Genomic DNA, 25,982 nt, shown 5'->3' with positions numbered 1-25,982 from the left:
GGAGCCTTTTCAGCCTCCCACCCCTTGTGGAGAGTATAATTTAACTAGTTGTTTAGCAATAGCATTGTTAGGAACTTTTAACAAGATGCTACAATCTGATTTGAATGATCTACTTAGAAAAAGCCTTGGCTTTTACTTTTCTTCTCTTGCCTCATAATCCATAATCCATAATCAGATAATCCATTTCTATCCTCATGGTGCTCATTGTTTTCCTCTCCCCTTCCTCCTTTCCCATCTGCTCTGGAGAAAAAGATTAGAATTTTCCATATAATGTAATTATGTATAATAGTAACAGGCAAAATTGCTTCTATGTTGTGGACATCTTCATCTTTTCTCAAAAGTCAGAGCTGTTTCCCCAACTGAGATCTAGCTCTGAAAACTCAGATTATAATGATGGGCTATCATATTCAGAGCATATCTCCATTATATTCTAACCCCATATGAAAGAGTTTCATAATGGTGAAAGTTGAGATACAGGCACCTCCACCTATTTATTATGCAACTGGCTTGCAAAATCTGCCTTGGGGATAGTAATTTTCATGGATCACCTTTCCTAGTTGACAGCTTGAATGAGGGCCAACACCTAATCTTTAAGAAACAGGTCATAACAAAGGTGCTTGTGTGGCATATTGAAGTACAAACAATTTAGTTTACATGTTGTAGATCCCGTCTGTGCAGTTGGTCTGATTCTACTATATGTGCTGTGCAGATAAGTACTCCATGATCAGATGAACTATACTTATAGTCAGTGGTGGGATTTAGCCAGTTCGCACCACTTCGGGAGAACCGGTTGTTAACTTTCTGAGTAGTTTGGTGAACTGGTTGTTGGAAGAAATCATTAGGGCAGAGAACCAGTTGTTAAATTATTTGAATCCCACCACTGCTGCCAGTTCGCACCACTTCGGGAGAACAGGTTGTTAACTTTCTGAGTAGTTTGGTGAACTGGTTGTTGGAAGAAATCATTAGGGCAGAGAACCAATTGTTAAATTATTTGAATCTCACCACTGCTTACAGTAAGCATGCTGTGCAGGTAACTTTGTGTGAATAAGGGCTGCAACTTTTCAGATGTAGATAAACTCCGGATACCATCACTCCCAGGCCAAAGTTCAGAGAAAATAGTAATAAATTAGACAACCATACCTTGTTGGGTCACTTTTCAGAGATATTTCCTTACCTAAACTGATAAACAAGGACCACCGGCAAGTAAAAAAAAACAACGGGAGCGACTTTTAACTTCCTTTGGACTTCCTCATTGCCTTTGCTCCTCAGTGGGGGCAAGGGAGTGTTGGAAATCACAATCAAGTAACTGCAAACTTTAACTTGGTGATAATTTTCTGGTTTAACATTTTTATCGAGTTGTAACATAAAATAAAAAGGAACGCGGTAGCTCAGTGGCTAAGACGCTGAGCTTGTCGATCGAAAAGTCAGCAGTTCAGCAGTTCGAATCCTGAGTGCCGCGGAACAGGGTGAGCTCCCATGACTTGTCCCAGCTTCTGCCAACCTAGCAGTTTGAAAGCACTTGAAAAATGCAAGTAGAAAAATAGGGACCACCTTTGGTGGGAAGGTAACAGCGTTCTATGCGCCTTTGGCATTTAGTCATGCCGGCCACATGACCAGAGACATCTTCGGATAGCGCTGGCTCTTCAGTTTTGAAATTGAGATGAGCACCACCCCCTAGAGTCGGGAACAACTAGTGCACATATATGCGAGGGGAACCTTTACTTTTACCTAATATAAAATAAGTTACAAAACACAAAAGTAAATAGGAGAAGAGTGGGGAGGAAGAAGGTGAAGAGAAGTGAGGAAGGGTAGGGAAAAAAGAAAATGAAACATTGACTTCCGACTCTCTCTGTTGCAGTAAAAAAAAGGCATTAAATCAAATCAAATAAAATCACAACTTTTCATTTTTTCATAATAATATAAAGTAGCCATTTCTATAAAGATCTATCAGTCTAATCAGAGGTGGATTTCAGCAGGTTCTGACCAGTTCTGGAGAACCGGTAGCAGAAATTTTGAGTAGTTCGGAGAACTGGTAGTAAAAATGCTGACTGGCCCCGCCCCATCTATTCTCTGCCTCTCGAGTCCCAGCTGATTGGGAGGAAATGGGGATTTTGCAGTTACCTTTCCCTGGAGTGGGGTGGGAATGGAGATTTTACAGTATCCTTCCCCTGTCATCCAGATTATGGTTGTTCCAAAGGTGCTTTTCCAACTTTTTTTTTGCTTTGAAAACATTTGGCTTCTCAGCCAAGAAGCTGAAGAACAACAAACACTAGCTGTATTCTCAACATATTTAATTGGAGTTCAGAATCCAGTTTTGAATAAAGTATCGAATACATTGAATAATTTTTCTGGCCACAGCATATTTCATAAACTTCTTGTTAGTTGAGAAGTCGTGTCCGTCCCATCACGACCCCATGGACAATGTTCCTCCAGGCCTTCCTATCCTCTACCATCCTCTGGAGTCCATTTAAGCTCACGCCTACTGCTTCAGTGACTCCATCCAGCCACCTCATTCTCTGTCTTCCCATTCTTCTTTTGCCCTCAATCTTTCCCAGCATTAGGCTCTTCTCCAGTGAGCCCTTCCTTCTCATTAGATGGCCAAAGTATTTCAGTTTCATCTTCAGGATCTGGCCTTCTAAAGAGCAGTCAGGGTTGATCTCCTCTAGGACTGACTGGTTTGTTCGCCTTGCAGTCCAAGGGACTCGCAGGAGTCTTCTCCAGCACCAGAGTTCAAAAGCCTCAATCCTTTGGCGCTCAGCCTTTCTTATGCTCCATCTTTCACAGCCATACATTGCAACTGGGAAAACCATAGCCTTGACTCTATGCACTTTTGTGGGCAGGGTGATGTCTCTGCTTTTTAGTACACTTAGTTTTGCCAACTTACTAACCCAATATGGAATGAGGTTACACAAACAGTAAATTAGTTTAGGTACGCAAATTAGCAGGCAGATCTCAAGCAGCCACCGTTAAGGATATGTGGAAGCAAGGCATCCACCGCGCAGCAGTTAAAGCGCTCCCTCAGCAGGCGGAGTTGGCGCACGTGCAAAAACCAGGCAGATTCTGCAGTGATAGCCAATCCCATCCGAGCTGACGCTCCTCTACCGCTGCCTTTCTCGCGACAGCATTCCTCCTTGGAGACGAGGCGTAGCGGCGAGGGGAGGGGAGGGGGAATACGGGAGCGGGAAAGCGGGCAGGGCAAAAAGAAAAAAAGAAAGAAAGAAGGGGGCGTGTCCAGAAAGTTCGCCTCTTTGCACCCGAAGCCCAATTAGCGGCGTGGCCCAATGAATGGCAGCCTTTGAAAGCCAACCGGAGGAGCGGCATTGGCTAGTCCTGTCAAGAGCGCAAAGCGGGCCTTCTTACACGCCGAGATGGAGCGCTCGAGTAGTTCCATCAGGCACAACTCCAACCCGCTCGCCAAGAGTTTGCGGGGCCGCCGTCGGTTCTCGGCGCCGGTCTCGGCAACAGCCTTGAGCGGCGGAGGTGGCGCGACCCCGAGGGCTGGTGCCGGAGGGGCCCTGGTGGATGTTGCCGAGCGCGACGCCTTCGAGAGAGGGCAGGTACCCGGCTGCGGGAAAACAGTTTGCCGGGGGGAAGCGGCGTGGAAAAGGAGGGAAAGTTGCCGGGGAAATTGGAGTGGGGTGTTCGTGTATGAAGGTGGCACAAGGGGGGTGGGGTGTTTCCGAAAGGATCAGGGCGTGGTTGGAACTTTTTACCAACTTTTCAGCTACTTTTGCACACTTTTCGGGTTTAATTGGCGCATAACAAACTTACACGGATTTTTAACTGGGAAGGGGACTTAATTTGCAATTAACTGGAATAAAGAACAAGTTTGAGCTTGGATGGAAAGGTTTCAGTATTAACAGCTTCTCTTTCAGTCCTTCCCTGCCTCTGAGAAGGGGCGCTTTGCTAGTGTCATTTCGGAGATTGGCTGTCGCCCGTCAAAGACACCCGGCTCTTCCTAACTAAAGGGGGAACATGGCTAGAAATATGGTGGGAGGGAGCTTTTAGGAAAAAGAGCAAAAAATCGCGTGATTCCCCCCTCCCTCTTTTAAAGCAAATAGCCCGTGGACACTCTTAAAAGACTGGGCGGAGAAAGCTTGTACAGGTAGTCTTTGGCTTACAACCACAATTGAGTCCCAGATTTCTGTTGCTAAGCGAGACATTAAGTGAATTTGGCTCCATTTTACCAGCTCTTGCCACAGTTGTTAAGTGAATCATTGCAGTTAAGTTGGTAACACAGTTGTTAAATGAATCTGTCTTCCCCATTGACTTTGCTTGTCAGAAGGTCACAAAATGTGACCACATGACCCTCGGGGCATTGCAAGGGTCATAAATGCAACTCAGTAGCCAAGCATCTGAATGTTGATCACGTGATGATGTGGATGCTACAATAGTCATAAGTTTGAAAAATGGTCGTAAGTCACTTTTTTCAGTGCCGTTGTAACTTCCAACAGTCATTAAATGAACTTTTGTAAATGGAGGACTACCTGTAACTCTTTAGTGCATTGGATTCATTGCATGAAATTAAAAATCTTGTTTTGTTCAATTCTGAAACAGTACTGTAATTATTCATCTGTTGCTTCAGACTCTCAAAAAGAGGCCTATGATTTCTTGAAAATACTAGATACTGTTGTGATATGTACTGAATATATACCACCAAGATAGGCAATGTAATGAACACTAATAAACTTTCATATGCTATAGCCAATATTGTTACTTATGAAAATTAGTTGCCAAAGTGGTGAAATGTATGTTTTCTGAATTCAGAGCAAACTTTGGTGGGCAAGTTTGCTCTGAAGGCCAAACCACACAAGAGAGTTTTGTGGACCAGAGCACAAATGAATACAAGTCTGTATGTAAATGACCTACTTCTCGTTAGAAACAACTGGTAATGATAAAAATAAAAAGATGGATTGTTTATCATGAGACCTTTGGTCTAAGTCTTTTTTAGGTTGAGAGTGTCTTTGTCAAATTTTCCAGGTGGCTGTCATGGGTTTTGGCAGACCAGATTTGGAAAGACAGAGTGGGAGTAGAAGTTACTCTTGTTTTACAGAACAACATTTCATATAACTGATGTTTCCCTCCCCCCACTTATAAGAAAGTCTTCAGAGTTTTGTGTGTGAACAACAACAACAAAAAAATATGAAACACAATCCACTTTATGCTTTCTATTCTCCTGGTACATAGAGTAGTATGCTAAGCCCTGATGGCATTTATGCTAAACGGAGGAACTTCATTCAGAAGTGTTGTGCTATAATTACATGGTTTACTTTTCTTGCATTACATATCTTCACTTTTTGGCTCTTCAGCCTTTGAGCAAAGGAAATAATTAGTGAGAGGCCATAGAAAAACCATAGAAGCATGTTACCTTCCTAGAGATTAATAAAAATCCTACAACTAAATAAATTTTATAAATAAAGAAACTACAAAGAAAAGTTTTTCTATAGGTGTACAATGGTTAGTTGCACACTTCTTTTTTTGTTTTCTAGGGCTTTGTTTCTCTCAACTAAGCAGGTATTCATTTACAGGGCTAACTGTGGTAGAGAGCTGGCAAGAATCTTACTTATAACAGAAAAGCTGTTGCTCATGTCTCCTGTTAATTTTCCTGTGTTCTAATTTTCTGTTAGAATATTTAGTTGTAAAGTTGCTGGATCAGGAATCCCAAACCAGGTGCTTAGAATACAGTGTTTATCATCTGGCACTTCCAGCATGGTCTTTGACTGTGCTGGTTGAATGCAGTAATAATCCAACATGAATTAAAGCACCAAGTTACAGACCATTGTAGTGGCTAAACACCAATTTCTATAACAGCCTTTCTCAATTTAGGAATGTTCTTTGGGAATTCTGGAAATTTTGTTCCCAACATACAGAGATTAAATCTTCTTGTGGGAGCCTATATTACAGTTTACTGTGATATATGAAGTTAGCTGTTTGGTTGGCAGCACATCTAACTGCTGGAAACAATCTGATTTCCTTAGGCAATGATTATTGATCCCAAATAACAAATATGTGAGGAATTTGATATGTTTGCTGTGACATGTATTCTGTTTACATCTTGTGGTACCATTGCTGTTGTTCAGGGACTGCACAGAGGTGAGCCAATTCTCTCGGTGCAATCTGGAAACTTATACTGAGTGTATGTTAAATTCAGCTCTTCTGAAGGAGCTCTAAAATATAAGATGAAGTTTGTAAGAGTGAGTTTAAGAAAGGTTTAAGGGTGGGCTGGATTTTTCATGCTATAGGTGCATTTATTCATGCTATGAATAAATAAATATTGAATAAATATTGAATAAACATGGATGGCCATGCATAAAGGGGAGTGGTTACCTGAAAATCCACACAAATAGATAGGATAATCTTACATGTCGAAGCCATTTCTAGAATAGAGGAATCCTTTCAACTTTCTCACAAGGGAAACTAAAATGTTTTAATTTATTTTGCTTTGTATAATTACTATTACCAAGTATTTTTGAAAAATTTTTTCCCTGTTAGGGAGTCAATACTTGATTTTTCTAGATTTATCTAGACAGTACAAGATGCACATTCTGTCTGGCAGATACCCAATGTGTTGTCCCTTGCTATATCGGCATTACAAGAACCGTGCACAAATTAAACAGTATTGTTAGTTTTGCTTAAATTTTAGCTTTCCAAGTGTTAAATCTTGAGGGCACCTGTTTCTTATTCCTAGTTATCTATCAATATATATTGATTTGCTCAGAGCTCCTTGTGCAGTATGGGTGGCCATATAAGTCAAACAAATCTTGTATATAGAAATTTGGCTTCTTTTTAAATGCTCTAACATTTAAACGGTTGTTTTAAACAGGTATTTAGGGTTTTTATAAAAACAATATATTGTTAAAAGAATAAAAATATTAGAAATTTTGAAAGAAAAAAGTAAGGAAAGTAAGATAATTAAATGAAAAGTGCAAAGAAATAGAGATTTCCCCTGACCCCCCTTTGGACTTGGCGGAGGGGCCTAGGCTCTAGGGCCTAGGGTGAAGGGCTGTGATAGATCCCTCTTGTGGCCCCCACCGGAGGTGTCCTGGCCCAGTTTGGCCTGGTTAGGCCTAGCGGGGCCTGCTTCTTCTCGGACTGGGAGTTGCATTGTCATCTGCAATCATGGGCCAGCTGCATTTTTCACCTTGCACCTTATATGGCTGGCTGATGGCCATTTTTGGGACTGTCCGGGAAGGTGATTGGAGACCGAATGGGTATTGGGGCCCTACTCTGCAACATCTTATGAGGAAACATCCACTCTGGAAATATCGGTGACGCCACGAACGGGGGAGATGAATACCACCCCTATTAGGACGGATTTTAGGACTGAGCTTTTCGCAGAGCCACAATAACTTTTTACTACCAGACTGCATCTGCGACTTATACCATCTTGTATCAGCTTTAAGCCAGCCACCATCTGAAGACATTTGGCAGATGGGTATCCACTCGGACTTGGCATTACACCTTGCCACCCCAGACATTACTTTGCTACTTCACGTCGTCTGCTCTCTCCTGTGTATGCTTTTAACTTATTTATTTATGCGATATTCTGCCTTGGAACTCTTGCGCCTGCGAGGTGCCCCCGCCTCGCAGGAATGGCCCGCCGCATTATCAAGGGCCGGCCTCAATGACGGGTCTTGGGACCCACAGAGGTGGCATGCGAAAAAAAAGAGCCTGTGGGGGTTTTTAGATAGGGCTTTTTTAAGGGGTGGGAGGGTTAAGGCGGGCGTTGGGGGTAGCCCGTCGGGAGGGGAGCCAGTCCTTGCGCCTGCTCGTGACGGTTTTTTAATAGGTTCGAAGGTTAGGGGGGGAGATTGCGTTCCTGTTGGTGAGGGCGGCCTGATTCCCACGGTAAGTGAGAGGGCAGATATGGCGGAAGGAGGATCATATCGTTTTGGGGGCGCACCCGATGTTTGCAAGCGGTCGCGCCCGATCCCCGTCCTTTCCCGTTCCCGGATGGTCAAGACCCCCAGAGCCTGGGCCTTGGCTGATGTTATGCAACGCACGGTCCGTAGGTAATAAGGCCCCCCTAGTATACGACCTTATTCAGGGGGGCGCTGCGGACCTTATAGGCGTCACGGAAACCTGGCTGGGCACGGAAGGGGTGTGCCCTTGTTGAGATGTGCCGCGGGTTTCCGTGCATTCCATCAGCCGAGGCCCAGGGTAGGGGTGGGGGTGGCGGTTGTGATTAGAGAAAGTCTAGAGCCGAGGAGACCACTGTACCTCAGATTGCCGGGTGCGAATCCTCTTGTGAGATGGGGCCATAGGTGCCAGATGGGTTTGCTGATCACGTACCTGGCTCCTTGCTGCGTGACAGCTGCCCTGCCAGAGCTCCTGGAGGTGCTGGCCGGGGTGGCAGTTGAGACCCCCAGACTTTTAGTCATGGGGGACTTTAACTTGCCATCGTCCGGCTCGTCATCGACGGTAGCTCGGGAGTTCAAGGCTTCCATGACGGCCTTGGACCTGACCCAAGTAATTGATGGCCCTACTCACATTGGGGGTGGCACCCTGGACCTGATTTTTGTCTCTGGTCAGTGGTTGAGAGATCTGGACTTAAAGGAAATAGTCATTGAACCTTTGTCATGGTCAGATCACTCTCTTCTTCGTCTGGACTTTCTGACCGCCATTCACCGCCGCAGGGAGACGGAGCCGACACGTTGGTTCCGCCCCAGGCGCCTGATGGACCCGGAGGGGTTCCGGACGGAGCTTGGGCCATTTCCTGAGGGTCTGGCTCACGGCTCGGCTGAGGAACTTGTTGCGGCCTGGGAACGGGCCGCGGCGGGGGCCTTAGACCGGGTCGTGCCTTTGCGGCCTCTGACCCGGCGCAGGTCCCAACCGGCTCCTTGGTTCTCTGAGGAGCTGAGAGGGATGAAGCGCCGGAGAAGACGCCTAGAGAGTTCCTGGAGGTCTAGCCGTTCAGAAGCTGATCGGACACTAGTGAAGTCCTATACTAGGGCTTACCTAGTGGCAATGAGGGAGGCGAGGCGTAGCTACGCCCCCCCCCTCATTGCATCGGCAGATAACCGCCCAGCCGCCCTGTTTCGGGTGACCCGCTCCCTCCTACACCAGGGGGAGCGGGATGACCCGTTACAGGGACGTGCTGAGGAGTTTAACGGTTATCTATACGATAAAATCGTTCAGCTTCGGGATGGTTTGGACCAAGATTGCGGTGATCTGGTGAGACGGCTGAGGGTGGTCTTGGTGACATTTTATGGGATGAGTTTGACCCTGTCGCTCCCGAGGACATGGACAGGTTGTTGGGGAGGCTGAATGCCACCACGTGTTTACTGGACCCGTGCCCCTCCTGGTTGGTGCTGGCCACGCAGGAGGTGACACGAGGCTGGCTCCAGGCGATTACGAGCGCCTCTTTGGTGGAGGGTGTCTTTCCGGCCGCCTTGAAAGAGGCGGTGGTGAGGCCCCTCCTCAAGAAGCCTTCCCTGGACCCGGCTGTTTTAGGTAATTATCGTCCGGTCTCCAACCTTCGCTTCGCGGCGAAGGTTGTAGAGAGTATGGTGGCATATCAGTTTCCCTTGCACCTGGATGAAACTGTCTATCTAGACCCGTTCCAGTCCGGTTTCCGACCCGGTTACAGCACGGAGACGGCTTTGGTCGCGTTGGTGGATGATCTCTGGAGGGCCAGGGATAGGGGTTGTTCCTCTGCCCTGGTCCTATTAGACCTCTCAGCGGCTTTCGATACCATCGACCATGGTATCCTGCTGCGCCGGTTGGAGGGATTGGGAGTGGGAGGCACCGTTTATCGGTGGTTCTCCTCCTATCTCTCCGACCGGTCGCAGTCGGTGTTGACAGGGGGGCAGAGGTCGGCCCCCGGGCGCCTCACTTGTGGGGTGCCGCAGGGATCGATCCTCTCGCCCCTTCTGTTCAACATCTATATGAAGCCGCTGGGTGAGATCATCAGTGGGTTCGGTGTGAGGTACCAGCTGTACGCGGATGACACCCAGCTGTACTTTTCCACACCGGACCACCCCAACGAAGCCATCGAAGTGCTGTCCCGGTGTCTGGAGGCCGTACGGGTCTGGATGGGGAGAAACAGGCTCAAGCTCAATCCCTCCAAGACAGAGTGGCTGGGGATGCCGGCGTCCCGGTACAGTCAGCTAAATCCACGGCTGACCATCGGTGGCGAGTCATTGGCCCCGATGGAGAGGGTGCGCAACTTAGGCGTCCTCCTGGATGAACGGCTGTCTCTAGAAGATCATTTGACAGCCGTCTCCAGGAGAGCGTTCTACCAGGTTCGCCTGGTGCGCCAGTTGCGCCCCTTTCTGGACCGGGAGGCCCTATGCACGGTCACTCACGCCTCGTGACGTCTCGCCTGGATTATTGCAACGCTCTCTACATGGGGCTTCCTTGAAGGGCATCCGGAGGCTACAGTTAGTCCAGAATGCGGCTGCGGGTGATAGATGGAGCCCTCGTGGCTCCCGTGATAACACCTATCCTGCGCAGTCTGCACTGGCTACCTGTGGCTTTCGGTGCGCTTCAAGGTTTTGGTGACCACCTTTAAAGCGCTCCATGGCATAGGGCCGGGTTATCTACGGGACCGCCTACTGCGACCAGATACCTCTCACCGACCCGTGCGCTCTCACAGAGGGACTCCTCAGGGTGCCGTCAGCTAGGCAGTGTCGTCTGGCGGCGCCCAGGAAGGGCCTTCTCTGTGGGGCTCCCGCCTCTGGAACGAACTCCCCCCAGGACTCCGTCAACTTCCGGACCTTCGAACCTTCCGTCGCGAGCTCAAGACACATTTATTCATCTGTGCAGGACTGGCTTAGTTTTTTAGATTTTAAATTTAGAGGGGTTTTAAATTGATTTTAATATTTATATTTTTATTTTTAATTAATTGGGCAGTAGAATAAGTTTTTTAATGATTATTTTAATTTGTATATTGATGTTTTATATGCCTGTGAACCGCCCTGAGTCCTTTGGGAGATAGGGCGGTATATAAATTCAAACAATAAATAAAAATAAATAAATAAATAAATAAGCTGAAGAAATAAAAGAAGAAAACGAAGGGAAAAGTTATAAAAAGACATCTTCCTATTTTCTTGAAGCAGTTACAAGTATACATATATTTTACCCTCTTTTTCTAAAGTTACAATATAATTTTTTCATTTTCATAGTTTATCCTTTCTAATCCTCAAACCCATAAATCACAAGTTCAGTTTTTTTTCAGCAAAAAACCCATAAGGGATTTCTAGTCATTAAAAAATGTAATTGTCCTTTCTGTAATCAGACAAGTCAATTTTGCTATCTTTGCTACTTCTGTCTTCAATAGGCATTACTCCACTCTGGGTATTAGAGTCTTTCCATTTTTGTGCATATAATAATGTCACCGCAGTTATCATACATAAAATCTTCTATAACTCTCTTCTAATTGTCTCTCTAGCAATCCCAACAAGAAAAGTTCTGCTTTCAATTGAATATTAATATTTAAAGTCAATTGTATCACTGTGTGTATTTGTATCCATTTGTTTGGCTTTCTTGCAAGCCCATCAGACATGCTAAAATGGCCCTTCACGTTTCCGCATTTTCAGCATACATTCAAAGTAACTATAAAAGAGTATCTTGTAATATGATATGGTAGAACTATGTAATCATTTTAGACCAAGAAAACCTGATGAATCTGAATAATTTCCTGCATTTGCGGGGGCGTTTCATTTCATCCTCTACAATATTGTGAAGTCTTGATTGACATTATTGTGCCTAAACATTTACTGCCCTCTTACAGAGTTCCTCCAGTCCCTTTTACTAGAGAGCTAATGTCAATGAGGAAGATAGAACATCAGCTAAAGTACTTGTGAATTGTCTCAATATGCAGCAGATTGAACACACAGTCTGTTTGAATAGAGAAAGCTATGAAGAATGTATTACTTCACTGCCTTCATTGCTTCTGCATAGAACAACATGGCATTGCTTTTTCATATTATGAATCACGTCCTTTACTATGATTTTAGAGTGGAGGACTGAAACAATTTATAATTCATCATGGAGAATAAATTAATAAATTTAATTCTGAATAAATTGGCCTTGGAGTCTAATGTTGGGGGAAAGTCACAGGAATATAACTTGGCAACCACTTATGCTTTTATTTGGATTCTTTGGAGCTTGTACATCTCAAGGAAGTCAGCAAGGTATATAGCGAAATTTGGACTGCCTTCCTACTCAACATTTGCTCTGTCTAGTTGCTTAATTTGACCAAGATGAGACTCACCCCTTGAGGAAGGAGACAGTCTATTCCCTTGCAGATGGATTACATTTACCCAAAAGATTTATGAGATTGTAGATCAGCTTCAAATACTCCATTTACTGGAAAGATCAATGAGAAGGCAGTGACCTTGCAACTTCAGACCCAATTGAATGATATTGATTGTCTGATTGCCAACTGAAAAGGGCAGTTCCGAGTATGTTACTGTCACTTGTTTTATTGTATGGGTGAATGGGAGGACAGTCCTGTTAGTTCATTCTGGTGGCTTTCAGTATGGTATACAGTATCAATGTGGAATTGCTAGGAAATTCAGAATTTTGCAAAATTCTGAAAGTTGGTGAAATTCAACTCAGCTATGGTCTATTCCAGGAAGCAATCAGTATACTAGTATTTTGTCTAAGTTTAGTAATGAGCCAGATGAGGAGAACAAAGTAGTAGTAAATTTGGAGAAGATGGAGATATTGTTGGTACATGAAAAAAAAAATGGGCTTGGAAATTGAGATTTTGCCTGTTTGTGGGTGGGTTGGGAATACATGCCTCCAGAAAGAGCAGTTCCATAACCTAGGAGTTCTTCATCTGTCAGAGATTCTCAGGTTCATAGTAAGGAAGTTGCACCACCTATGTCCCTTCCTAAGCTTGTTGGACTTGCTGGAAATTATCCATATCCTGGCTATATTATGCATCAACTATTGCAACATATATCACATAGTGTCTAAAAGTGTCAATAAGTGAAAGATGCAACAGCTACACTTTTAAGCTTGTGTTCCATTTGGTTTCAGACAGTACCTTGACAAATAACATAAAGAAATAAACAAATCTACCTCCCTTAGCTGTAAGATACTTACCAAGCATTATTTAAGATGTTGATATTTCTTTAAGTTGATATATGACCAGCTATCAGAAGTTTACAATAAACGGACACTTTTAAATCAAAACAATAACAGTTAAAGTAACAAAACAACAAAGCAAGTAAAAACCAACAATTAATACTATAAGATTCCTTGATTCTGCAGGGAGTGCATTTCAGAGATTTGGTAAGGCAAGAGTGGAAGCTTGATCCAGAGTCACCACCAGATGTGTCAGCTGCCACATTTGCAGATCTCAATACAGGATGCATAGAAAAAGATGCTATTTCAAGTAGCCTCAGTCTAAGCCAGTGATGGCTAACCTTTCTGCTATTGCATGCCAGGAGTGGGGGGGTTCGTGCACGTGTCCACAACCATAGTTCTATGTGCCCTGCCCCTGCGCATGCACGTGTGACCCTCCCCCCACTCCTGGCATGTGATGGCCCGGTAGGCCCATTTTTCTCTCTCACCTAGCTCCAGAGTCTTTCTAGGAGTCTGGGGAGGACAAAAATGACCTTCCCCACTCCCCTGGAAGTCCTCCAGAGGCTGAAAATGGCCCATTTTCCAACTTCCAGTGGGCCCAAAAGGCCCATTTTTTGCTGTCCCCAGCCTCCAGGGCCTCTCTAGGAGTCTGGGGAGGGCAAAAACGGCCTTCCCAACCACCTCCCGAGGCCCTCCAGAGGCAGGAAACAGCCTGTTTCCCTACTTCTGGTGGGCCCAGAAGGCCCAAAAATTATCTGGCTGGCACGCACAAGCACCAGAGCTTAGCTCGTGTGCCCACTGATATGGCTACGTGTGCCACAGGTTCACCATCACGGGTCTAAGCCATACTGGGTGTTAATTGTAATAAGCAAGACTTTGTATTCTGCTCAGAAAATAATTGGCACCTAACTCTGTACTTTATATCTAGGTAAAGTATTGCGTAGGATTTTCTTACTTCTAGGAATAATCTGGTTGCTGAGTTTTATATAAATTGAAATTTCCAGATGTTAAACACAAGCAGTCCTATTTAGAGCAGGTTACTATAGTCCAACCTAATATCTAAACTACTTACAAATGGACCAGGCAAGCGATTGCCTTTCCCATTGTGAAGTTTCCTGGCTTTAGTTTCTCCTAAACTAAGTAACTATTTAGTTACTTAGATTAGAAGATATTCCAATTATTAGACAACCTTATTTTTAATATGAAGGACCATATTCTTGGCTTTTCTTAAATTGCTCCTGGATTATGGAATCTGCTCCATGGATGTTGCATCCTTGACTCAGGCTTTAATTATAGATTAATGTTTGTACTTTGATTTATATTTTACTGTTTCAATATATTGCTAATTGTCTTTGTTCGTTAGAATAGAAAGATATGATATGTAGTACATTGGATATGAAATAAAAAATAAAAAAATCATCTACAAATAAATCACAAGATACTTCATCCAAGATGGTGTCTCTACTTAAGTAACCAAATATTAATTGGCCAACAAGGAACTATACCAAAAGAGAAATGCATTTAAAAATAACTGATCGATTAGATTTTGATTAACTAATTTGAATATCACCAAAAATTAATTATGAAGTACGGCAGTGATCTGAACTGGGAATGGGTATACAGATGGCAAAGGCTTGCTAAAGGACAGTTAAGAACAGTTTCATTAAGGATGAATGGTATTCTCATAGCAGTGTTTTCATTTTTTGTGACTTTTACCATATTATATTATAAATCCATTGCATGTGAAGATAAGCTACTTCCTTTAAGGCTTACAGATTCTGAAAACTGAAGTTATAATTTCTGATAAAAATAAGTCCATTATTGTGGCTACTATTGACAGCCATCAATTTGTGTTCAGAAGATAATACATTAAATATTTATTATGCAGAAATAAAGCAGCTTTTAACAAATGAGAGGGGTAGGACGGAGGGAAAAAACCTTTTAGGGTTTAGTGTTTTTCCCCAGCAAAGATAGCTCTATGTTTTCTAGAAAGTGCACGGGGTTATTCTGACTTTTATCTACTTGAAAACAGACCAATAAAATGATTTTGGAGAAGCCAATACTGTATCAGAAGATAATATTTATGTAGTAAATGCATTAAACATGAAGTATTTGTTATCTTTGATATGAAAGAGTGCATTGTTCACTGAGCTTGATGGTCATAGTGCAGAACTATTATAGGCAAACTACCAAGCGGATTTATAACAGGTAAAATTGTCAGCACATGGAATACACAGAAAAGGATCAGAAACTGCCCTATGGCTAAGGGCAGTTTTATATTGAAGTCCAAACTAAAGGAAGTAATTGTATAATTTCATTTTGTTAGAACATTTCATTTAATTTTCTTAGAGGTCTAGTGAGAAGAGTACTCTGTAATTCAAAAATTAGGTTCGCACATAACCACAATATGATTAGTTCAGCTTTAGCTTTATTGCATAAATATACATTTATACATTTTTCTGAGCACTAAAGGTGAGTGTACTTAGGGCCTCTCCACAATATTCTTCAGAGATTTGTTGGGCTACAAGAGTATAACTGGTACAGAATCACATAATGAGCTCTGTGGTCAAGTGGTGTCTTGATACAAGTCTAACAATTATAATTATGGCTTACAAAACATAATATATTCTTTAGTGTTAAGTGTCTTTATATTCAACAAGCTATGTGTAAACAAATCATGGCTTAACATGATTAATGAACTTCAACCATTAAGCATCATAGTCACTCAAAGAAATGTGCTGTTAACAGAGCCATTGAGCTGGATAGCATCTACCATCTTGTCAGGTGCCAAACCCTGAACCCCAAAGAATAGAATAGAATAGAATTTTTTATTGGCCAAGTGTGATTGAACACACAAGGAATTTGTCTTGGTGCATATGCTGTCACTGTACATAAAAGAAAAGATCATCAAGAATCATAAGGTACAACACTTAATGATAGTCATAGGGTACAAATAAGCAATCAGGAAACAGTATCAATATAAATAGTAAGGATACAAGGTTACATTTATACAGTCACAAGTGGAAGGAAATGGGTGGTAGGAACGATGAGAAGATTAATAGTAGTGCAGACTTAGTAAATAGTTTGACAGTGTTGAGGGAGCAATCATTTGTTTAGCATTCGGGAAAAAAATGTTCTTGTGTCTAGTTGTTCTGATGTGCAGTGCTCTATAGCATCGTTTTGAGGGTAGGAGTTGAAACAGTTTATTTCCAGGATGCGAGGGGTCTGTAAATATTTTCACGGCCCTCTTTTTGACTCATGCAGTATACAGGTCCTCAATGGAAGGCAAGTTGGTAGCAATTGTTTTTTCTGCAGTTCTGATTATCCTCTGAAGTTGTGTCTGTCTTGTTGGGTTGCAGAACCAAACCAGACAGTTATAGAGGTGCAAATGACAGACTCAATAATGCCTCTGTAGAACTGAATCAGCAGCTCCTTGGGCAGTTTGAGCTTACTGAGTTGGCGCAGAAATAACATTCTTTGTTGTGCTTTTTTGATGACGTTTTTGATGTTAGCTGTCCATTTTAAATCTTGCGATATGGCAGAACCTAGAAATTTGAAGGTCTCTACTGTTGATACTGTGTTGCCTAGTATTGTGAGAGGTGGAAGTATGAAAGGGTTTCTCCTAAAGCCTACCACCATTTCTACGGTTTTGATTGCGTTCAGTTCCAGATTGTTCCAGTCGCACTACGACGCTAGTTGTTCAACCTTCTCTCTGTATGCGGATTCATCATTGTCTCGAATGAGACCGATCACTGTTGTGTCATCTGTGAACTTCAGTAGTTTGACAGATGGCACTGTTAAAGCAGATGAAAAAGACCAAAATTGAGACAACAGCACCTCCAAGAATCAATGGATCAACACCTCATAGGATATATCCGTTCACCAACCAACTCCTCTAGTCTGATTCAGACTACAAATGCTACAAGACAACACCATCTCCCTCCTGCCCTTTCTAAGGAAGCCTCATGGGGAAATGGAGTGAAACATCTGCCAGAAGCCTGCTTAGTATGTCAGTATTAATCCCCTAAAGTCTGGAGAATTTGACCACAAAGTATGTGTAGTATAGCAAACCTGGACCATCTTCTGTTCCAAAAACACATAACCTATGGGGTTAAATTGAGCTATGCCCAATTCATGGTTTTATCTGGTTTTTGAAGATGATCTTGAGGGTCCCTGGGCTGAAATGAGAATATTGTAATCATGAAAGAAAGCTACATTGCTATCATTAATGGAAGAACCATTAAAAAAAATAAGAACAAGCCTGGAATTTCATGAATTTCTATATGCTGCTCTACAGAATTTTGGATTGCAAAATTGGAGCTTTATTGTGACATTGGTGGCTATATAAATGCAAGAAATAAATAAATAATTTTTAAGCATGCTGTTGACCACTTATTTTTCAAAATTCACGGATATACTGTTTCTCATACAGGATATCCAGAATGCAATTTTTGGACAACTTGTTCAAAAACTCATGTTTCTGAAGTCTAGGATGAGCAAAGAAAATAAGAACAAATAACTTTCAGAATGGAGACAAGTATGCAAGCAATAGCATGATACATATGTTTCTTTGTTATGTATTGAAACTAGGCTGCATTGGCTGGTGTTTGTAGTATCCTGAAATTGGTCTTTATATTTCTATATTTGATGCTAAATGTCAAAATTTCAGATGATCCCATTTTTTTTTGGTGATTGTAACTAAACCTGCCTTGTTCAAGGCAGGTAAGCGTTCGGTCCTGGTCACACTCATTAATTGAGTGTGTGGTTTTCTATGTCTTGCTATGTCTTCTATTGTCCCAATAGAAGACATAGCAAATGCTTCAGAAAATTATTGAAAACTAGTTCTTTCATAATATGATTTAAGATTTCTCCTCTCTTTTCTTCCATTGCTCTCCCCCCCTCGAATAATCATTATATGTGTTTCTATTTAACACCTATAAATTCTGCATTCAGCCATTTGGAGTTGTCTAGTAGACTCCAAATATATTTTTCCTTCCCGATTCTTTTTTCATTATTAATGAAACATTAATGTCCATGGTTCTGATTTTTATAACTAGAAAGCAGTAAGCGAATGCTGCTGATTTATTGATTAAAGGTCAGATCCTCCTAATTGCTAAGATTTTCTTGGGTTGGTAATTGAAAAGACAGATTTGCTCCTCATTACATCCTTTGTTGAGCAAGTAGCCCAGCTTGACATCTGTCATTTTTTTCTTTCAGAAAAAGACCATTGAATAAAATATGGTGACTAGCACAATGCATTTTGATAAGTAGCATTAAAGAGGCTTTCATCTGGTACATTTCTTGTCATAAAACATAAGCTAAAAGCCAGTGGCAATCCTGAGAAGTAGAAGCAATATTTGGGAGCTATAGGCATCTCTGCTATCACTTTTTTCTTAAAGCTTGGTTTTTGTCAAATACACAGCTATAACTTAATAACATTTTTAATGTTTTTATTTGATTTGTTTGATTTAAGCAGTGGAATTCACATACTGTTAGCATCTGTTCCCTGACAAGTTAATCCTAATGCTTTTGAAGGAAATTAAATATAATTCATGTTTATTTGTTATAGACTTTTCTAATACTTTTGTTTTAGAAGCACATCAATCATCTGGAATATTTTTGGCAGGAGTTTGGCTTTATGAAAAAATAAGAAAAAGAGAAGAATTCAGATAGGGATATGGTAAAGAGAATATGCCCTTTCATTACTGTTTAAAAAAACATTTTGGTTGCTCATGTATGTTCTACTTGCTATATAGAGAAACAGTCTTCATGAGATTAATGCTTTCTAATTATTTCGAAATCCCTCCCCCCCACCGTAAACTCCATTTTTTAGGACTCATGCCTGAGGTATGTTCTTCAAAAAATGCAAGAAGTAGCTAATGCTAAATAAGTGTAACATTAAAAATAAACTAATGATATTCATTCATGTTTTTATATAATAAGGTTCCCATAAAGATAATATATGGTATTATCATATAAACAATACTTATATATAAATATAGATAACTGTTTTTTAATACAGTATTGTAATAGTGAAATGACATTCTAGAGAAAGAAAAGGAAAGGAAAGAAAAACAAGCCACTGGAATAGGCAAAAAACCATCCTGATTATGCAACCTGCACACAAATTAGTAGGGCTGCTTCATTGCAAAGCATTGCCTTAGGAACAGAATCAGTGGTTGAAATTATGGACTAAGATTGGGAAAATCCAATTAGGGAATCTCAAAGGGCTATACTGGGCCTGAGAATATTTCTTAGCCTAGTCTACTTTATAGGACAATTGTGATGGTAGTAGTGTTATGTATATTATTTGAAGTACCAGATGAAAGGAAGCAAATAAATTGAATAAATAAAAGCACAATTTATCACTCATACCAGTTGTGTACTTGATGTTTGCTTAGATAACATGCACTGAAAGGTTGCAGGTAGCTGTTTAAGTTGTAAAATTGGTAGCCTATCAAAGCAATAATTAACTCGTAGCTTTAATAGGGTTAAGTAATGGAAAAAGGTCTATTAAGGTCTTGAAAACTAAACTCTACCTCTATGTTGGGCACAGCATGCTTCTAAAATTCAGGTGCAAGTGAACAGTTGCAGAACAGTTGCAGAACATGTACAAGCATCCCTGAGTTAGTGAAAATAAAAGTTGGACAGAAAAAGACAAGAACATAGAGAATTGGCATTTTTAACTATGTTGAAGAAAACTCCTGAGAATGTCATGGACAACCAAGAAAAATAAATGCTTTGTAGAATAAATCAGTTCAGAATTCTCACTCAAGGCATAAATGACCAGGTTTTAATGACCATATTTTGGACACATTATGCCTAGTTCTCTTGATAAGTCTATAATGTTGGCGAAGTCTATAATGTTAGGAGCTGTGGTGGCGCAGTGGTTAGAATGCAGTATTGCAGGCTAGTTCAACTCACAGCCAGGAGTTCGATCCTCACTGGCTCAAGGTTCAGCCTTCTTTCTGAGGTTAGTAAAATAAGGACCCAGATTATTGGGGGGCAATATACACTGTAAACCACTTTGTAAAGCACTATGAAGTGACTTATAAGTGCTATTACTATTGCTAAGGTAGAAGAGAAAAAGAAGATGATCAACAAGCAAGGTAGATAGAATTGATTACAGTGGTGAGGGATGCATTGTTCGAGGATTTGAAAGGCCAGGTTGGGAATAGATCATCCTGGAGAAAATATGTGGTTGCTAAAATGGCGCATCAATATGATAGCACATAATCAGTACAATATATACTATATATGCATTTTAACAGAATAAATCTCCAATCCTCTGCTCAAGCAGGAAACCCATTTCAGACAAGTGGTTTTCCAGCCTCTTCTTAAAAACTTTCAGTGTTGGAGCACCCACAGTTTTTGCAGGCAAGTCATTCCACTGGTTTATTGTTCTTAGTGTCAGGAAATTTCTCCTTAGTTCTAGGTTGGTTGGCTCCTTGATTAGTTTCCACCCATTGCTTCTTGTCCTGTTCTGCAAGCTGAAAAACTATCACAAATCTTTAAAAAAAAAAAGGAAACAGAAAATTTTCGTCCAATCTTGATTTTGGAGCTGTGAATAATGATTTGTTTTCAGTTGCAGACAAAATTAAATTTTCAGGTGTGCTTTTGCTACAAGTTGTTCTAGCCTTTGGCAACCTTCTGTGATTACATATGTATAGTGTAGCCTGCTTTTAAACATGTATTTAAGTGGCTACTTCTTTAGAATTTGGCAGTCTACTTGGAAAGTCCCCATGTGGATCATTTTCTCAAGGGTGAATAATTTGTCCTACAAAATGACCATATCTTGTTTTCCTTGCTGGTAAGCATAACAGTACCCTTCTTGTTTAAAGTTGTTGACAAAGAAGGAAGATATTTTTTCCATAAATAAATGTTGGGAAATAAATAAAACAGGAAGGCAATCTTAGATTCATTCAGAATGTAGTAATAGAAGTAAAATTGGACAAGCTATGCTTTCTTTGTGGAAGGACATAATTTTAAATTCAGGGGAACTTTTTTATAGTTGGTATAGGACTTTGAAAAGGGAAGGCTCTTAGTGAAAGGGAAAGAGTTGCTAAATCCAAGATCAAAAAGAGGGGGAGTAAAATTGTAATTCACTATTTGCATGCTGTCAAGTGGACAACAGAAACTGATAGAACAAAGTTTTCTTTATGAGCCATACTTCATATCACTTGCTTTCTCAAATACTGTACCTAGTGGGCTTTCAGTAAATTTTCATTCCTGGCTATTAGAAGACATTTTTTTCTTTGTTATCAGCAACCTCACTACTTGTGTTTTGTTGAGAGGAATGCAAAGTGATACTTAATGAAAAGGACGGTCTGCTTTTAATGTTTTGTTACTTCTGTATATTTGTCGGCATGTACATAGATTGATAATGAGTTGAGGACTCGCTGTAACCTCTCGCATCTGCCTTTCTAGGTCTTGCTGAAATATATTGGAGTATCTTGTAAACCTGATTTTAAGGAACGTCGAAAAATTACTCCTGTATCAGACTCGCCATTTAAAATGAAAACATTATAGTTTGTTTTATTTTTCATTCTGTTATCTCATGTGTAATAGATATTAATTGTAATATAGACACTGGGGAGGATATTTTTTAAAACAAAAAAAAAGTCATTTTTAGGAATTGTTTAGTAGTTTCCCCTATTTTTTATTGTATAAAGTGAGCCACCAGAATTGTGAATTTGAAGCATTTTTCCCCCTGGATTTTGTACTGCTTTTGCATTCTAAATATGCTTTGGGATGGGCCTTCCAAGGAAGGATGTTTTGCCAAGAATGGTATTCTTAGCTGTAGAGAAATAAATAATCGTGGTTCTGTATGTTTCATTAACTTTTCACTTCAATTTCTTGGCATATTCTTAGTTCTTCGTTCACATGAGATGGTTCTTCTCAATTTTGACTGCAGGAAAGTCTCTCAACTAAAGAGAAATTTCATGCCTGCTTTTCATTTGAAATTGCTCATCTTTTCCCACATTGACAGAGTGTCTAGGTCCCAGTAGCCAAATCCATTATCTGAGTTCATCCCTTGTGCCAATATGACCTGTATAAGTCACAAGCAATGTGAATAAACTAGTTTGTGCCTAAGTATGATATATTCTGCTAGGGGTTTGAATACTTTTCTGTTTTCTCTTAAGATAGGGTTCCATTAATCCAAACCGATCCTAGTCTCCTAAATCAGTTGCTGTAAAGCCTTGTTAAGAATGCGCTATCTTAGTTGTTCCCTTTGGTGTATGGAGAAATGTATATCTTAAGAACAATACTGCAAAGACTTTCAGCTACAGGTAGGTACTTCTCTGTACAGATTAACAACAGTTGTTTAGAACTGCAAGGAGGACAGAGAGAAAACTGGTACCTTTTTTTAGTGCAGTTGATCCAGGGGTGGGTTTCACTTACCTTTGCTACCGGTTCGCTCATGTGTGTGCCACTTCTGCGCATGCACAGAGCATATTTGATTACGTCTGGGTGGGTGGACGGAGTTGATTTGCAACTGCTGCTTCTCTCTTCCTTTGCTTCATCCATTCCATAATCTTTATCATTCCTTAGATTGGAAAGAATCTGACTACTTAGTCCTCTTCCTCGAGGTAAAGAATAAACATTTACTGTTATTTCCATATCTCATAACTGACAAAGGGTAACATACTGGAATTGGAAGTGATTTGAAAGTTGTTCCCTTTTTGTTTCCCCTTAAGAGATAGTGAGAAACAAGTATTATTGTTTGAGAAGAGGTTTTCCTGTAATTTTTGCAGATTAGCAACTCTACAGCAATAAATAAATGGAATGATTTAGGACTGTTTGCACGTTTTTATTGGGTCAGTTGCTGAGAAGACTAAATCTGTATGATATAGTGAATATTTCAGAGAAGAGACCAACACACTAATGGCTTATATAATTTCAAAAGACTAAATCTATATGATATAGTGAATATTTTAGAGAAGAGATCAGTGCATTAATGGCTTATAATTTCAAAAGTAACCTGGCGCTTATGAATCATTCTTCATCATTATCAGTTTTTTAGAAGGTCATTCCTTGCCAGCAAAAAGTAAAAATGGAGAGGGAAAGCAGAAGAATTGAGTCAGTCAGGATTTTATAGTTGTATATTTTATCAGATAAATCAATTTCCAATTTCTCCTCTCCATAGTTCAAGAACAATTGAAACACAAGTTTTATAGATTTGTAAAATGTACTGCTTTTTCCAATTCTTCCACAAATCATATTGACAAAAAGGCTCAGTGTTATAATTATGGTAGAACGACTTGTATCTTGCTTTCATTTCTGAACTCATGACAGGAAGTAATTTCCAAGTTCCTAAAAACTGGGTTTATAAAAAATATATTTGTATTTTGCTGTTTCTCCGAGCAGTTTGAAGCAGCTTATATATCATTTACAGGCAACTATCAGTCCTGCTTATCTGCCAATCAATTTTTATTCAAATAATTGTGCCAGTGGCTTAGAATCTGACAGTGTTACACAGCCTATTCACAAGCTTGATTCCTAAAACTCTGGAGTTGTCTTGGTCTGAGATGTGGTGATGGTGCCTAGAGATGTGAAATATGCCTCTTACACATTTGTTTAACCATGAACATAAAGTTCCACCAGAAAATACAGTAACTCAAGAATTTTTTTGTATTGGAGAGCTAAGGTAACTAGGCTTTACTTATTTGTCCAGCCCTTTTGTTAGTTTCTACAAAATTTGATAGTTTGTGTTGCTGAAATGGTACCATTTAACATCTGCTGTGTAATTGTAGCCTTTGTGATTTTTATTATTTTTAATAATAGTTTTTATATGTTATCTATTTTATAATCTTACTGTATGTTGTCTAAAGTAACTTTTTAGGGAGATGTTGTTAGTTGCGAAGTCATGTCCGACCCATTGCAACCCCATGGATAACGTTCCTCCAGGCTTTCCTGTCCTCTACCATCCTCTACCATCCTCTGGAGTCCATTTAAGCTCACGCCTACTGCTTCCGTGACTCCATCCATCCACCTCATTCTAGGGAGATAGGCTATATAAATTTGATGTATAATTAATTAAACATTGGGATGTTTCTTCATAAAATAAGCCTCCTATATAATGTTTTGGATCAGCCTGTACTGAGATGAGATTTTTCGCTTCTATTTCTGGAAGAGTTGGCTGTTGGCCAATTGAGATTTAATTGTGAAGGAAATTGCATATCCACCCAAACCCCCATTCAACTCAGCTTGGCGTGGGCACTGTGGAAGCTTTCTGCTCTTGTTCAATGTTATTTGGACAATTTGTTCCTGTTTGCTGCACATTGTAGCTTCCAGCTATGCTTTTTCAATAAAGAAAATTTGAGGTGGGGGACGTTGTTGAATACCCTAATACTTTAGTTAAATAATCAAGTTGGCAGTCTTTTATGAATATATACTCTGTATTACTCTTTTTCTAGCTGGCTTCAAAGCTGTTGAAGCTTTTTCACTGTTTTAAGCTTATGGAATCATAGTGTGTTTCAACTCTCTCCTTTGAATAATGACAAAAAATATATACGTCTGCTTCCCTGTGATACACATATTTTGCGTTTTGACTTACACATTCCTACAGTGTTCATACATAAGTCTAAATTTTCAAAGGCTTTTTTTTTTGGGTAAGGCAATCCCCCCCCCCTTTAGCTTTTTATTAACTTGTTCTAGTGACTAGCAGACTGTTTCTGCTTGAAATAATTTTCAGGTATTGATGTTGTGGATTGTGTTAATTTAGGCTTTAAAGATTGATTAAAAAGTAAGACACTTATAGTCAAAATAAGGAAAACCATGTACTGTAAAAGCATCTGTAAGAAACAAATTTGTGCTCTATAGAAGATACCCAAAAACAGAAAATCTTACATTCCTCTGTGTGTGTGTGTGTGTGTGTGTATGAATGAATTAAAATATTGTAGGTATTACAAGTCACTCAAGATTTAAACATCCTTTTGTATATTCACATTAAATTCAAGTAAATTTCATTTACTGCTGCAGGATGGTAATGATGGAAATATGTTTTTAAAGAAAGATTAAAAATAGATTGTGTAATTTGTCTCATTGGCAAAGTGTTATTTACTAGATCATGAGAATAAATGAAGGAAACAGGCTTCCCAACTTTTTTGGGGGAGGAGGAGGGCTAGTTCCTAGATCCAATTTGTTTTTTAATATTTTTGTTTGTAAATATTAATCTCAAATCTTCCAGTAGCAATCCTCAGGTATTAAAAATAGCACCCAAAACTTTTTAGTCAAAAATATTAAAGCCCATGGAATTGTACTGAATTGAAATGAATTTGCTTGACACATACAAAAATCATATTCTTTTTGGCCAGGGTGAGAGCCTGAATCTTTTCTGTCATTTCTAGATTTTTTTGGGGTGGGTGGGAGGGAGAGAGGAGAATGACTTAGCATTTGATGAGGGAAAGGAAGTAGAAATAAGCAGCCATGTGCAATTTTTGCAAGACTGCTTTTGCAATCAAGTGGGAAATCTGTGCAGATGGGAGCAGAGGAAGAACTTTAGGGCATTGAATCTGTCACTGCAGTGCAAAAAATGGTAGTTAGTAATTAGCAGGGCTATAGGTCCACATCATTATGTAAGATTCAGTGGGATAAGAGGAATTAGCCCCTGGGAATTTTCTTACTGTGAAGACAAGAGTCCTGCCTCTTAATCACAAGTGTTCCCCCCCCCCCCAATTCTGCTCTATGCTGCTTCAAAATTCTGGCTGCCTATCTTTATTTCAATTTTCATCCAGTAACTTTGAAGAATCTTTCATACCTTTCTGTGTTTAGTCAAACTCAGTTTCCAATGCGATTTACAAGTAAAATCCAATGAGCCTTTTTTGAAATTTGCAGGGGCATTTGGCACTTATGGTTAACTGTTGCAGTTTGTTTTATTCAAATTACAGGATCCACATTCTGTTTTCATCATGAAAGTGAAGGCTTTCGCTGGTGAAGTGAGG

At 40.5% G+C, this 25,982-nt stretch overlaps 1 protein-coding gene across 7 annotated transcripts in view; it reads left to right on the top strand.

Moving 5' to 3' along the window:
• Positions 1-3,319: 3,319 nt before the first annotated feature.
• HIP1 (huntingtin interacting protein 1) overlaps positions 3,320-25,982 on the top strand; it is a 68,532-nt gene continuing 45,869 nt past the window's right edge. For 5 of the 7 annotated variants that reach the window (XR_009152867.1, XM_058164591.1, XM_058164588.1 and 2 more), the window contains exon 1: positions 3,320-3,557. Coding sequence is in view for 5 of the 7 variants with exons in the window: in XM_058164591.1 (XP_058020574.1) it covers positions 3,369-3,557 (189 nt within the window). In the remaining 2 variants the exon portion in view is untranslated. The remainder of the gene's footprint in view (positions 3,558-25,982) is intronic. The other 2 variants (XM_058164592.1, XM_058164586.1) reach the window with 2 other exon arrangements.

This window comes from Ahaetulla prasina, chromosome 1 (genome assembly GCF_028640845.1).
Source record: "Ahaetulla prasina isolate Xishuangbanna chromosome 1, ASM2864084v1, whole genome shotgun sequence".
Classification (NCBI taxonomy): Eukaryota; Metazoa; Chordata; class Lepidosauria; order Squamata; family Colubridae; genus Ahaetulla; species Ahaetulla prasina.
This window is presented reverse-complemented; position numbering and strand designations above follow the sequence as displayed.